Source organism: Callithrix jacchus, chromosome 12 (assembly GCF_049354715.1).
Source record: "Callithrix jacchus isolate 240 chromosome 12, calJac240_pri, whole genome shotgun sequence".
NCBI classification, from domain to species: domain Eukaryota; kingdom Metazoa; phylum Chordata; class Mammalia; order Primates; family Cebidae; genus Callithrix; species Callithrix jacchus.
The window spans coordinates 66,405,848-66,420,076 of NC_133513.1; the positions used below are offsets into that span (position 1 = coordinate 66,405,848).

The 14,229-nt window shown below is 40.6% G+C and overlaps 1 protein-coding gene across 7 annotated transcripts in view; it reads right to left on the reverse strand.

Annotated features, from left to right (window-relative positions):
• The window catches only part of LOC118146324 (uncharacterized), a 531,773-nt gene extending 517,823 nt beyond the window's left edge, over positions 1-13,950 (reverse strand). For 6 of the 7 annotated variants that reach the window (XR_013524395.1, XR_013524396.1, XR_013524393.1 and 3 more), the window contains exon 1: positions 9,559-10,056. Coding sequence is in view for 1 of the 7 variants with exons in the window: in XM_078344001.1 (XP_078200127.1) it covers positions 13,745-13,779 (35 nt within the window). In the remaining 6 variants the exon portion in view is untranslated. Of the gene's footprint in view, positions 1-9,558; positions 10,057-13,744 lie in introns of those variants that run through there. The other variant, XM_078344001.1, reaches the window with a different exon arrangement.
• Between the last annotated feature and the right edge of the window lie 279 nt (positions 13,951-14,229).

The window sequence follows — 14,229 nt, forward strand, 5'->3', positions numbered from 1 at the left end:
ACCCCACAGAAATCAGGAAACACTAAACAGGGTTACCTTTCTTCCCCCTTGTCCCATGCATCACTACTACCACCACCCATGTCAGTTGGTAAACATTTACGATCACATACTAATTGAGAGTGACTATAAATAGTCTCATGTCAAGTCACAGAATGAGGCTTCTTTGTAGGGTTTTCATTTATCCTATTAGTGTGGTGGTGACCTGAGTACAAATCTACCACCAAGACTCAGGTCCTAATCAAGAGAGGAACTTGCACAGCCATGCTAGGAGCCATTAACATCATGTCTGCTCTATCTAGTGTGACCATGTGATGGTAAACTGGTACCCCAGATAGTGGGGTGCTGCTACGAAAATACCCAAAGATGTGGAAACAACTTTGGAACTGGGTAATAGGCAGAGGCTGGAACAATTTGGAGGGCTCAGAAGAAGATAGGAAAATGTGGGAAAGTTTGGAACTTCATAGAGACTTGGAGGGCTCAGAAGACAGGAAGATGTAGGGAAGTTTGGAACTTCCTAAGACTTGTTGAATGGCTTTAACCAAGGTGCTGATAGTGATACGGACAATGAAGTTCAGGCTGAGGCAGTCTCAGATGAAGATGAAGAACTTGTTGGGAATGGGACTAAATGTCACTCTTGCTATGCTTTAGCAAAGAGGCTAGCAGCAGTTTGCCTCTGTCCTAGAGATCTGTGAACTTGAGAGAGATGATTTAGGGTATCTGGTAGAAGAAATTTCTAAGTGGCAAAGTGTTCAAGAGGAAGCAGACAATAAAAGTTTGAAAACGTTGCAGCCTCACAATGCAAAAGAAAATAAAAACTCATTTCTGGGGAAAAATTGAGCTGAATGTTTATCACCAAGACGATGAAAAAAATGTTTCCAGGCCATGTCAGAGACCTTCACGGCAGTCCCTCCCATCACAGACATAGATGCCTTGAAAGGAAAAATGCTTTCATGGACCTGGCTGAGGGCCCTCCTGCTCTGTGCAGCCTTGGGATACAGAGCCCTGTGTCCCAGCTGCTTCAGCTTCAGCCATGGCTAAAAGGCGGCAAGGTACAGCTCAGGCCTTTGCTTCAGAGGGTGCAAGCCCCAAGCCATGGCAGCTTCTATGCTGTGCTGATCCTGTGGGTGCACAGAAGACAAGAATTGAGATTCGAGAACCTCTGCCTAGATTTCAGAGGATCCCTGAACACCTGGACATACAGACAGAAGTCTGTTGCAGGATTGGAGCCTTCATGGAGAACCTCTGTTAAAGTAATGCAGAAAGGAAATGTGAGATCAGAGCCCCCAAACAGAGCCCCCCCGGGGCACCGCCTAGTGGGAGCTGTGAGAAGAGGGCCACTATCTTCCAGATCCCAGAATGGTAAATCTACCCATAGCCTGCACCATGCACCTGGAAAAGCCAAAGGCACTCAATGCCAGCCCATGAAAGCAGCAGAAAGCGGGGCTGTACCTGCAAAGCCACAGAGGTAGAGCTGCTCAAGGCCATGGGAGCCCACCTCTTGCATCAGTGTGACCTAGATGTGAGACACGACATCAAAGGAGATCATTTTAAGGTTAATGACTGCCCTGCTGGATTTCAGACTTGCATGGGGCCTATGGCTCCTTTGTTTTGGCCCATTTCTCCTGATTGTAGTGGGTGTATCTGTCCAATGCCTGTACCCCCATTGTATCTAGGAAGTAACTAGCTTGGTTTTGATTTTGCAGGCTCACAGGTGAAGATGAGACCTTGGACTTGGACTTTTGGGTTAATGCTGCAATGAGCTGAGACTTTGGGGGACTGTTGGAAAGGCATGATTGTGTTCTGAAATGAGAGGACATGAGATTTGGGAAGGGCCAGGGGCAGAATGATATGGTTTGGCTGTGTCCCCACCCAAATCTCATCCTGAATTGCAGTTCCTAAAATCCCCACATCATGAGAAAGACCAGGTAGAAGGTAACTGAATCATGGGGGTGGTTACCTTCATGTTATTCTCATGATATGAGTGAGTTCTCTGATATATGCCCTTTATAAAACTGCTCAGCACTTCTCCCTGCTGTCACCATTTGAAGAAGGATGTGTTTCCTTCCCCTTCCACCATTATAAGTTTCCTGAGGCCTCCCCAGTCCTGAGGAACTGTGAGTCAATTAAACCTCTTTCTTTTATAAATCACCCAGTCTCAGGTATTTCTTCATAGCAGCATGAGAATGGACTAATACAGACCATATGCCCATTTCCCTGGGACACTACAGTTTATGTCTATTTCCTGTCTAGTTTGACATTTGTATCATTTTTCATCTTGTAATAACAAAAGTATCATTCTTAATAGTTTTATTTTTTGGAAAGGTGAAATACATTTGATAGATTTCTACTTTGTACTTCCTGTTTCTGCCATGGTCTGGTATACTGTGTGAGACACATGTGCAGTAGAGCAGAATTCTCATTCGAATGCATGAGAAAATCTCAATAATGATTTAAGACATAGATTTTTAAAACTCAGTCACTTTAATATTTGGTTAGATCTGAAAGATAACAGTGATAACTCATTAGATTTTCTGACCCTTTGCATACAGTCCCTTTGTGGAACATGGGCAGAGTGCCTACTGATAACACAAAGTATGCTCTGCCACTAGCACCCAGAGACTGGTACCTTGTTGCAGCCACAGGTGTAGGGGCAGACACATGTAACACTACTGCTGGCACCTCTCAACCAGTGGGTGGACAAGCCCCATGACTTGTGCTAATATCTGAAAGCTACACAAAGGTGCAAGGTGTGGAGAGGAAGGGCTTAATGGCAAATGTGAGAAATTACAGCTATATAAAAAAATACACATAAAATTGAGACTAAGCAGTCCTGTTGTAGAGGATATACACCCAGTGGTAAAAGTGCTAGATTATATGATAATTCTATTTTTAAATTTTGAGGAACTTCCACACTGTTTTCTATAATTGCCATATAAATTTAAATTCTCACCAACAGTGCATAAAGATTTCTTTTCCTGCACATCCTCACCACATTTATTTTTTGTCTTTTTGATAACAGCCATTCTAAATCACGTGAGGTGATATCTCATTGTGGTTTTAATTTGCATTTCCCTGGTAATTGGTGAGGTTGAGCACTTTTTCATATACCTGTTGGTCATTTGTATGTCTTCTTTTGAGAAATGTCTGTTCAGATCCTTTGCCCATTTTTAAAATTAGGTTGTTTTCTTGCTATTGAGTTGTTTGAGCCCCTTATATATTTTTATATTAACCCCTTATAAGAAATATGATTTGCAAATGTTTTCTCCTAGTTTGGAGGTTGTCTCTTCACTCTCTTTATTATCTCCTTTACTGGGTGTGCAGAAGCTTTTTACTTTGACATATTCCAATTTGTCTATTTTTGCTGTGTTGCCTGTGCATCTGGGGTCACATCCAAAACATTATTCCCCAGACCAATGTCAGAGAGCTTTTATCCTATGTTTTCTTCTAGCAGTTTTAGAGTATCAGGCCTTAAATTTAAGTCTTTAATTGATGTTGAGCTAATTTTTGTATATGTTGTGAGATAAGGGTCTGATTTCTTTCTTCTGCATGTGGATATCCAGTTGTCGTAACACCATTTATTGAAGACTGTCCTTTCCCAATTGTCTGTTCAGAGCAACTTTGTTGAAGATCAGTTAGCTGTAAATGCATGGATTTATTTCTGGGCTTCCTGTCTTTCTCCATTTTTCTCTTTGTTTTTATGCCAGTGCCATGCTGTTTTGCTTACCCTAGCTTTATGGTATATTGTGACAACAGATAGTTGATGCCTCTAGCTTTGCTCTTTTTGCACAATATTTCTTTGGCTATTTGGGGTCTTTCATACTTCCATACAAATTTTAGAATTTTTTTTCTATTTCTGTAAAAAATGCCATTGAAATTTTAATAGGAATTTCTTTTTTTTATTGCATTTTAGGTTTTGGGGTACATGTGAAGAACATGCAAGATTGCTGCACAGGTACACACATGGCAGTGTGATTTGCTGCCTTCCTCCCCATCACCTATATCTTCCATTTCTCCCCATGCTGTCCCTCCCCCATTTCCCTGCAACAGACCCCGGTGTGTGATGCTCCCCTCCCTGTGTCCATGTGTTCTCATTGTTCAACACCCACCTATGAGTGAGAACATGCAGTGTTTGATTTTCTGTTCTTGTGTCAGTTTGCTGAAAATGATGGTTTCCAGGTTCATTTATGTCCCTACAAAGGACACAAACTCATCATTTTTCATGACTGCATAGTATTCCATGGTGTATATATGCCACATTTTCCCTGTCCAGTCTATCATCGATGGGCATTTGGGTTGGTTCCAGGTCTTTGCTATTTAATAGGAATTTCAGTGAATCTATAGATCACTTTGAGTAGTATGGCCAGTTGAACAACATTAATTTCATGAACATAGAATACCTTTTTATTTTTTGTGTCTTCAATTACTTTCATCAATGTTTTACAGTTCTCAGTGTGTTGTTCTTTTACCTCCTTCATTAAACTTATTCCTAAGCAAATTTTATGCTATTGTAAATGGGATGGGCTTTTATTTCTTTTTTTGAAATTACTTATTTTTAAACTTATATTCTTTCCTTTTCCATTTCTCTTCCTCTCCCACCCATCTTGCCTAGCGCCTGTGGTAACTACCATTCTACTCTCTATCTTCATGAGGTCCACTTTTTTACCTCCCAAACAGATCATGTGATACTTGTTTTTCTGTGCTTGGTTTATTGCATTTAATATAATGACTTCTAGTTTAATCCATGTTGCTGAAAATAAGAGGATCTCATTCATGACTCAGTAACATTCTGTTGTGTGTATACACCACATTTTCTTTATCCATTTACTCATTGTTGGGCACTTAGGTTGATTCCATATGCTGACTATTATAAATAGTACCACAACAAACATGGGAGTGCAGATGTCTCTTTGATATATTAATTTTCTTTCTTTTAGTATATACCTAGTAGTGAGATTGCTGGATCACATGGTAGTTCTATATTCAGTTTTTTTTAGGAATCTCCATGCTGTCCTCCATAATGGCTGTACTATTTTACATTCCCACCAACAGTATGTGAGTGTTCCCTTTCTGCATATCCTCACCAGCACTTATTATTCCCTGTCTTAACTGGGGTGAGATGATATTTCATTATGGTATTGATTTGCATTTATCTGATGTGCAGTTACATTGAGTATTTGTTGTTGTTGTTGTTGTTGTTGTTGTTAACCTGTTGGCCATTTGTATGGCTTCTTCTGAGAAATGTCTCTTCAAATCTTTTGCCCATTTTTTAATCAGATTATTTGCTCTTTTGCCACTAAGTTGTTTGAGGTCCTTATTTATTCTGGTTATTAATTCCTTGTCAGACGGACAGTTTGCAAATATTTTCTCTCGTTCTATGGGTTGTCTTTTCACTTTGTTGATTGTTTCCTTTGCTTTACAGAAGATTTTTAGCTTGTCATAACCCCATTTGTCTATTTTTGCTTTGGTTGCCTGTGCCTTTGAGTTCTGTCTTAGAGAAAATAGAAGTCTTTGCCTAGACTAGTGTCCTAAAGTGCTTCCCAAAGTTTCCTTCTACTAGTTTCACACATTTAGGTATTAGATTTAAGTCTTTAATTCATTTTGATTTGATTGTTGTGAGAGATAAAGGTCTAGTTTCATTCCTCTGCATATAGTTATCCAGTTTTCCCATTTATTGAAATGACTGACTTCTCCCATTGTATGTTCTCAGCACCACTGTTGAGGATAAATTGGCTACAAGTGCAAGGATTTATTTCTGGGTTCTCTATCATGTTCCACTGGAATATGCATCTGTTTTTATGCCAATGTCATGCTGTTTTGCTTATTATAGCTTTGCAGTAAATTTTTGAGTCAGTAGTGTAATACATCCAGCTTTGTTCTTTTTGCTCAGGATTACTTTAGCAATTTGGGATTTTTTTGTGGTTTTACATAAATTTTAGGATTTTTTTCTATTTTTGTAAAGAATGCCATTGGTATTTTGATAGGGATTGCACTGAATCTCTAAATTGCCTTGGTTAATTTTGGCCTTTTAACACTATTAAGTCTTCCAATCCCTGAACATTGACTATCTTTCCAGTTTTTGTGTCCCCTTCAATTTCTTTCTTTCAATTCCTTTTATTAGAATTTTATAGTTTTCCTTGTATAGATCTTTCACTTATTTAGTTTTATTGATTTTCAGGTATTTCATATTCTTTGTAGCTATTGTAAATGGGATTGCATTCTCTATTTTTTTCAGATTGTTATTGGCATATATAAATGCTACTAATTTTTGTATGTTGATTGTGTATTCTACAATTTTACTAAATTTATCAGTTCTAATAGTTTTTTGGTGAGTCTGTATTTTTCCAACTATGAGATCATGTTGTCTGTAAAAAAGGCTAATTTGATTTCTTCATTTCCAACTTGGATGGCCTTTATTTCTTTCTCTTGATTATTGCTCTGGCCAGATCTTCCAGTATTTTGTCAAATAACAGTTGTGAATGTGGGCATCTTTGTCTTGTTCCAGTCCTTAGAGAAAAGCCCTTCAATTTTTTCCTGTAAGGTTCAATGTTAGCTATAGCTTTGTCATATATACTTCATGATTTTGAGGTATGTTCCTTCTATGTCCATTTTGATAAAGGTTTTATCATAAAGGATGTTGACTTTTATTGAATGCAGTTTATGTTCTTGATTCTGTTAATGTGATTTACCATGTTTATAGATTTGTAGACATTGAACCATTCTTGCATCTCTGGGATGAATCCCACTTGATCATGGTGAATGGTCTTCTTAATGTGCTATTGATTTTGGTTTGCTAGTATTTTGCTGAGAATTTTTACATCTAAGTTCATCAGTGATACTGTCCTATAGTTTGCTTTTTGTTATATCTTTGTCTGGTTTCATTATTTGGTTAGTACTGGCCTCATAAAATGAATCTGGAAGGATCCCCTACTAGAGGAAATGGATAAACTCCTGGACACAACAACCTACCAAGATTGAACCAGGAAGAAATAGAAAATCTCAACAAACCAATAACAACTAATGGAATCAAAGCGTCTCCAATTAAAGAAAAGTTCAGGACGTTATGGCTTTACTATTAAATTCTACAAAACATTAAAGGAGAACTAATACCAATTCTATTTAAACTACGCAAGTTTGAAGAATAGGGCCAGTACTAACCTAATAATGAAACCAGAGAAAGACATAACAGAAAAGAAAACTACAGGCCAATATCATTGATAAACATAGATGTAAAAATTCACAGCAAAATACTAGCAAAAGTGTCTACAAAAATCAAAATGTTTAAGCTAAACCTTCCACATATTTAAATACCGAAAAAGCAGTGAAAATGTATACTATTTAGTTGAATTTGCTATTGTTTCACCAAGTACTTTAGCATCTGTACAAAAATTATTTTATTTTATTGATGGAAAATGTTATACTCTACCAAGAAGATCAATTGAGAAAAGCAATAATTGCCAACTTATCACCCTAAGACAAAACTTTAAAGAAGATGAAAGGCAATTGTTTACAATAATCTTAAAAATAAGACTATATTGTTTTTAATTCTTCAGAAAAATTCCAGTAACACAGTATTAGAGAAAAACATAGCTAAGAAATTGATAAACATATATGAATATGTACCAGGAAGAAATGTACTGCTTGTATTGTGTTTAAAAATTCAGATATTTGAATATTGTTTTTTTATTTTGCTTTACAATTCACAGATATGTTATTTATTTTTTAAATAGCTTTTGAATGGCTCAGTTATATAAATTCACCAACAAAATAAAACACTGATGTCAGTAAATATTTTTGAAGAATATAATTTTAATGATTTTTATCACCTCTTTCATTTTCTAAAGCCTCCCAATTTGGATAAATTGTATGGTCACTCTTGCCATGGCCCATTGTAGAAAAATAACGATTTCTATTCTAGGACCAACTGCAGGAGAAGAAAGAACTCAGCAACTAGTGTCACTTGCATTTTTTTCCCCTTTGACCTGTGCTAATAATTAGAGGATTTATTTTCTTTTTAAGCATTCAGTATTTAGCCTATGGGTAGGCCAAGGAAAACTGTAATAAGCTTAAATTATCCAAGCACTTCATAGAAACCATTCAGCAACACTATCCAATATATTTGTTGTATTAACCTCATATAAAGGTTTACTTTTACTCTTTTATCATTTTATTTTCCTTACGAAAGACAGAACAGCTATCTCTTTGACCAAAAACTTTTTCTTTCCGAACTCCTGCCCTCACACCCTACACGATTAAGTATGTAAATGATAAAGCAGCCAGTGGCTTTGTTTATTTTGAATAACTGCTTGATTCAACGACAAATAGAAGATAGCTAATTAGCCATGGTAGTTTTCTGCTTTAATATTGCCTAGTCGACCAGGAAAAGAATGATTCCCTTTAAAAACTCAGAAGTTCTAAGTTTGAGTCCAAAGTTCAAGCAAACTATCTGTTACGTATTGAATTGTCTTCCCCCAGAAAGACAAGTTAAAGTCCTCACTCATAGTTCCTCAGAATGTGAAAACATTATCTGGAAATGGGATCTTTGTAGATGCAGTTAGGTAAGTTATGAAGTCTTACTAGGCTAGGGTGGGCCCTTAATCCAAAATGACTAGTATCCTTATAAGATGAGGCAAATCTGGACGCAGACACATAAAGGAAGCACACCACATAGAGACAGAGGCAAGATTGGGGTGACGCAGCTACAAGCCAGGAAATGCCAAGGTCGACCGGCCATCAGCAGAAGCCAGGAGAGGGGCCTGGAAGAGAGGGTCCTGGAACAGATTTGCCCTCAGAGAACCTAAAAGGAGGCTACTCTATTGATATTTCGATATAGGACTTCTGGAACTGACAATGTTTTTTTGTTTTCAGCCACTCTGTTTATGGCACTTTGTTACTGCAGCCCTAAAAATCTAATACTCTCTCTAATCCCTGTAACCCTCAGTTTCCTCCTATGTACAACGAGGGCACTAGTAACATCCACTCTCAAGCTTGTAGTGAAATGAGCATTATTCATGTTTGGGGAAGCACTCTGTGAACTGCAGAGCACTAAACCCACGACACAGATGCCTTGGTAGGGAGACACGGATCCACAATTCCCCTTCTCTGAGATTTTCCCAGGAACACCCAGCCACCTGACCCAAGAAGGCAAATCAGATTTTCTCTCTTAGGAGTTGATACCAAAGCTCTGATCATTCCGTGTAGAACACCTAAGCTGAAGGACAGCCACCTTTCTCCCTCTGCACTGAGAGAGCAAGGGGAGATGGTCTGCAGGAAGAAGGGGATGAAGCAGAAGCCCAAGCAACATAGAGACAGCAGGCCACAAAGGCCCAGAGACAGACTCAAAGGATGTCTGCGTGGTTCCTTCAGGCGGTCCCTTCACACCCTTTTCCGCGGACTGTAAGTGCCTTGCACCTGCATCGTTTCCTGTACTCTTCTGTCGCAGGGAGGATGTCAATATCAAGTTAAAATACAAACACAAACCTGGGCAGCACAGTGCAGAGAGCGACTCGGTCCGTGTCTTTTCCTATTAATGTGCTAAAACGAGGCACCAAGATCTCTTACCTGGTTTCCTTAGCGCTTGTGAAGGTACCTTCCAGCGGAGTTCTCTGGGGAAGGGGAGCTCAGGGCAGGACTTTGCCTTGGAACTCAGCACTGGCCTGCACGAGCCACCGTGAAACGCGACACTGGCTGGTTTCCTCCGTGTGGCAGAACCGGAAGACCACAGGCCGGAGCCTGCGGACTGAGTCTCTGGCGGGGCCCGTGGCCCGGTGGGGCAGCCTGGGGCTCTGGGCCGCCTCGGGCCAGCTGCCTTGGTGGCAGGCAGGCCGCAGCCGCATGGGCCTGGGAGTAGCCCTGTGCCGGGCTGGTCTCGGAGGCTGCGGACTCCGGGTGCGAGCCAGTATCGGGCAGTGGTGGTGGCCTCCCCCAGCCCCAGGCCACCGGCACAGAGAGAGGCAGCATCACAGAACGTTGCCTTAGAGCCCAGTGCTGGACCCACCACAGTAAAGCCCAGAGCTATGTAGACCCTACAACGTCGAAATACAGCTTCTGGCCCCGCTCAAGCCCGAGGCGGAAACTTCCCGAAGCTTTCTGGGTCCTTCAGAAACTAGGTCTTAGGCACACCTGGGCTCAGGACGCCTTCTAGTGTTGAAAATGTGGCAATACACAAACCATGGACTTGCGGCAAACCTGGGCTTAAGGTGCCATCTAGTGCTGAAACAGCGGCAGTGACCCAAGGCCAAGAGACGGTAATGGCTTATAGACTCCGGAAAGGATGGGGACAAAGCCAGTCTGTGCAGACTGGAGTAAATACCTAGTCCTTCCATACACAGACTCATCACATGTCACAAGCATCAATAATAATATTCATGGAAACACGACTTCACCAAACGGACAAAATAAGGCACCAGGTGCTATATGAACAGGTGCTCAAAATCATTCGTCAGGGAAATGCAAATCAAAACTGCAATGAAACATAACCTCACTCCAGTCAGAGTGGCTATCAAAAAAAAAAAATCAAAAGATAAGTGTTGACAAAGATGTGGAGGAATGGGAACCCTTGCACACTGCTGGTGAGAATGCAAATTAGCACAGCCATTATGGAAACCAATATGGAGGTTCCTCAAAAAGTTAAAAATAGAACTACCATATGATTCAGCAATCCCACTTCTGGGTATATATCCAAAGGAAATGAAATCAGTATGTAGAAGACATATGTGCACTCTCATGTTCATTGCAGCACTATTCACAGGAGCTAAGATCCATATCTTAGCTAAGTATCAACCTAAGTATCAGCACATGAACTGATAAAGAAAATAATAGTGTGTATATACACAATGAAATACCATTCAGCTATATAAAAAATAATAATAAAATCTTGTCATTTGTGGCAACATGGATGAACCTGGAGGACTTCATGTTAAGTGAAATAACTAGACACAGAAAGAAAAATTTCTCATGATCTCGCTCATATGTGGCATCTAAAATGTTGTTCTTATAGAAATAGAGAGTAGAATCATGGTTTCCAGAGGATGGAGAGTGGCAAGTGAGGAGATGGTGGGAGATTGGCCAGTGGATACAAGACTGCAGTGAGATAGGAGGAATGCGTTCTGGTGGTCTATTGCAAAGCAGGATGACTAAACAATGACATATTGTATATTTTAAAATAGCCAGAAGAGGGGTTTATGAGTGTTCTCATCTCAAAGACGTGATTAATGTGTGAGGTGACAGATATGCTAATGACCCCAACGTAATCAGTTCACATGTTTCATCTATTGAAACATGCTGTACCCTGTAAATATGTACAATTATGTCAATCATAATTTTTTTAAATTGTCCATCTTAAATTTCTAGAATTTGCAGAAATAACTCGTTTTTTTAAAAATAGAAGAAAATCCAATCCTTTAGTACAAAGATGATGAAAGATGAAGCTCTTCAACTTCAAATTTTCCCTGTCATAGAAAGATGACTGTTCCAAAAACAAATAAAACATCATTTTCTTCAACCAGGAGTATCTAGGTGAATTCCAAGTTTTCCAAAAATAAAATAACTAAATTTCACTGATTTTATTTGATCAGTCAAAGCCAGATAAATAAAACTTCTCTCAAGTCAGGCCCTTCCATTTGTTTCCTTCTGTTTTTACCCTGTAGTCACTAGGCAGCAAAACCCTATCCCATTGCCAAGGATCACCCAGATCTCAAGAAATCAATTCTCTGGAAACTCCCCATAAATCATTTGTTTCCCAAACAGTGATGGGGCTGTGAAATTGAAAACACTGAATAGTACGTGATAGAAGTAAAGGTTTCTTAAAAAGCCTTCACGCTTAGTGGAAGCCACATGCACCTCAGGCAAGACCGGCAGAGCAGCAGGAGGGAAAGCAGCTGGCATTATTGAAAGGCATGTGGAAACTGTAAAAGCCACAAGCTGAGGGGGAATTCTAGAATCAGAACACAGGGAAGAGGGCTGTGGGCAGTACTACTCAAATGCCTCCAACCCATAGCTGAGAAAAAAGACTCATACAGCACAAGATGATTGTGACCAAGCAGTACCAACTGGGAACTTGGTAGACGTAATGCCCGACACCTTGATGAGTTCCGTGTTCTCTGGGGAGCCCTAGCACAGTGCTAGGCACAGAATGCTGCTTAATGGTTTCTATCAAGTCAAAGGGCATTTTTAGAGGAATGTAGGCCACCTGACTTATGTAATTTAACTGGGTTTTGAAATAAGAACCTATACGGAATCATGTAAGTTTAATGAAATCCTTTAAGAGCCTGTACCTTTGGCCTCCAATCCTTTCAAGGAATGAAAGGGGAGCCCATCTGAAGTAGACAGGTCCACTGTTTGGTTTGGAGTCTCATTCACAAAGGCCCTGAACTTAAGCCATTTAATTGTATCCCCAAATAAACTTACACATATGGCCACAATATACGCTGGCAGGCAGAATAAAGACTGTCATCCCACAACCCTGTAAGCTTGTGTCTCCTTACTGAACTGCACGTGAGTAATAGTTTCATAAATACTGTGATTCTCTTATGAATAGCCAAAGGAGTTAAAAGCAATTATATGTAAACATTTATATTGCCATAACTGTAACCCACTTGAGTCATTTTTTAATTTTTAAATATACCAGTAGACAAAAAATCATGGCGGCTCTGTGAGGAGCTTCTCAAAGTCAGGAAAATCATGAAATGAGATCAGGCTAGGGAGTCCTGCAGTACATGGGCCAAGCATCGACCACACCTCAGCAAAAATTGTACAAGGAAGGAACTACAGCTTTTCCTCTGAACTCCAGGCCTTTGCAGTACCAGTCACATAGCCACTTTGAAAGCTGAGCACGTCCACATGTCCATAGCCTCCTTCTGAGAAAAAAAGCCATGGGAAATTATTTATGCCAAGGTCACCATGCCGTGTCCTGTGAGACTCACTATCATGGCCAAGGCTGATCGGTCAAGAGGCTGGTGCCTGAGCCAAGCCACCTGCCAAAGCCCAGCAGGCCTCGGGAGTGGCCCAACAGGACAGCCTTGCTAGGAGAAATCCTCTATGCTGTACAGGAAGCGACTAAACCCATGACATTCTCAAGGAGCTTCAGTACTTCCATGAGTCAGAAATCAAGAGAGTGACACGGAAGCCAAAGGCACACAGAGAAATTTCAATATGTGGAGGCCATAAAACAGTAGAAACCACAAGTCACAGAGAAGAATGGAAACAGAAGACACTCAGTAGTGGGAAAGCTACAACCCTTGGAGAGACTGAGGAAGGATACGCTTATTCAGGGCGATGACTGAGTCTCAGGGGACAAGAATAAAAGTGGATTTAAACTTGGTTACCTTTGCAAAGAGCCTGCAGCCAAATAAGGCCACATTGCAAAGTAGTGGGGTTCAGAACTTCAACATATAGATTCGGAAGTGGCAAAATGCAACCAGTAACAGTGTCCAACAGTCAGTGTGATGGGTGTTCTTATAAAAAGGGGGAAATTGGAGGCAGAGTGCTCACAGGAAAAATGTCCCATTAAGATAAAGGCAAAGATTGGGGTGATGCGTCTATAAGCCAAGGAACCTCCCAAATTGCCAGCAATGTACCAGAAGCTAGGGGAGGGCCACGGAACAAATTCTCTTTCACAATCCTCAGAAGGAAGCAACCCTATTGACACTTTGATCTCACACTTCTAGCCTGCAGAACTGAGAGACAATAAATGTCTGCTACATCCCCAGTTTATGATACATGGATAAAACAGCCCTAGCAAACTCACCCAGGCATGGAGAGCTCCCGTTGAGTGAGAAACATCTGCTCTGTTCCTTGAGGCTGACTGTTTGGCTACTGAAAGGCTTTCTGTCTTCTCTCCTGCTCATATATCACCACAATAACTCCCATAACCTTAGACAACCCAAGCTTGTCTGCTCCCTGAAACCTGAAAGAACTTCAGTAACTGGCTGGAGTGCAGCAGTGTTTGGGAATGAGTAAATGAAGCAGTGGGAAGCAAAGAAGCTGCTGCTTTGGGATCCGCAAATCAGAGGATCAGGATATGTGTAACAACTTTCCTGACAGCTTCAGGGAGTGGCATCCAGCCAGGAACTCAACAGCTTGGCAGAGCTGGAGGAGGATGGCAGGTGAGGCTGGGAAACCTACATCCTGGCAAGCTTCCTGCTGAGGGGTAGGGATCCGGTCTCCCAGCCACTTGTTGTTCCCATCCAAGCCACTCTCTCCAATAGAACAGTTCCTGAAGGCACTAATAGA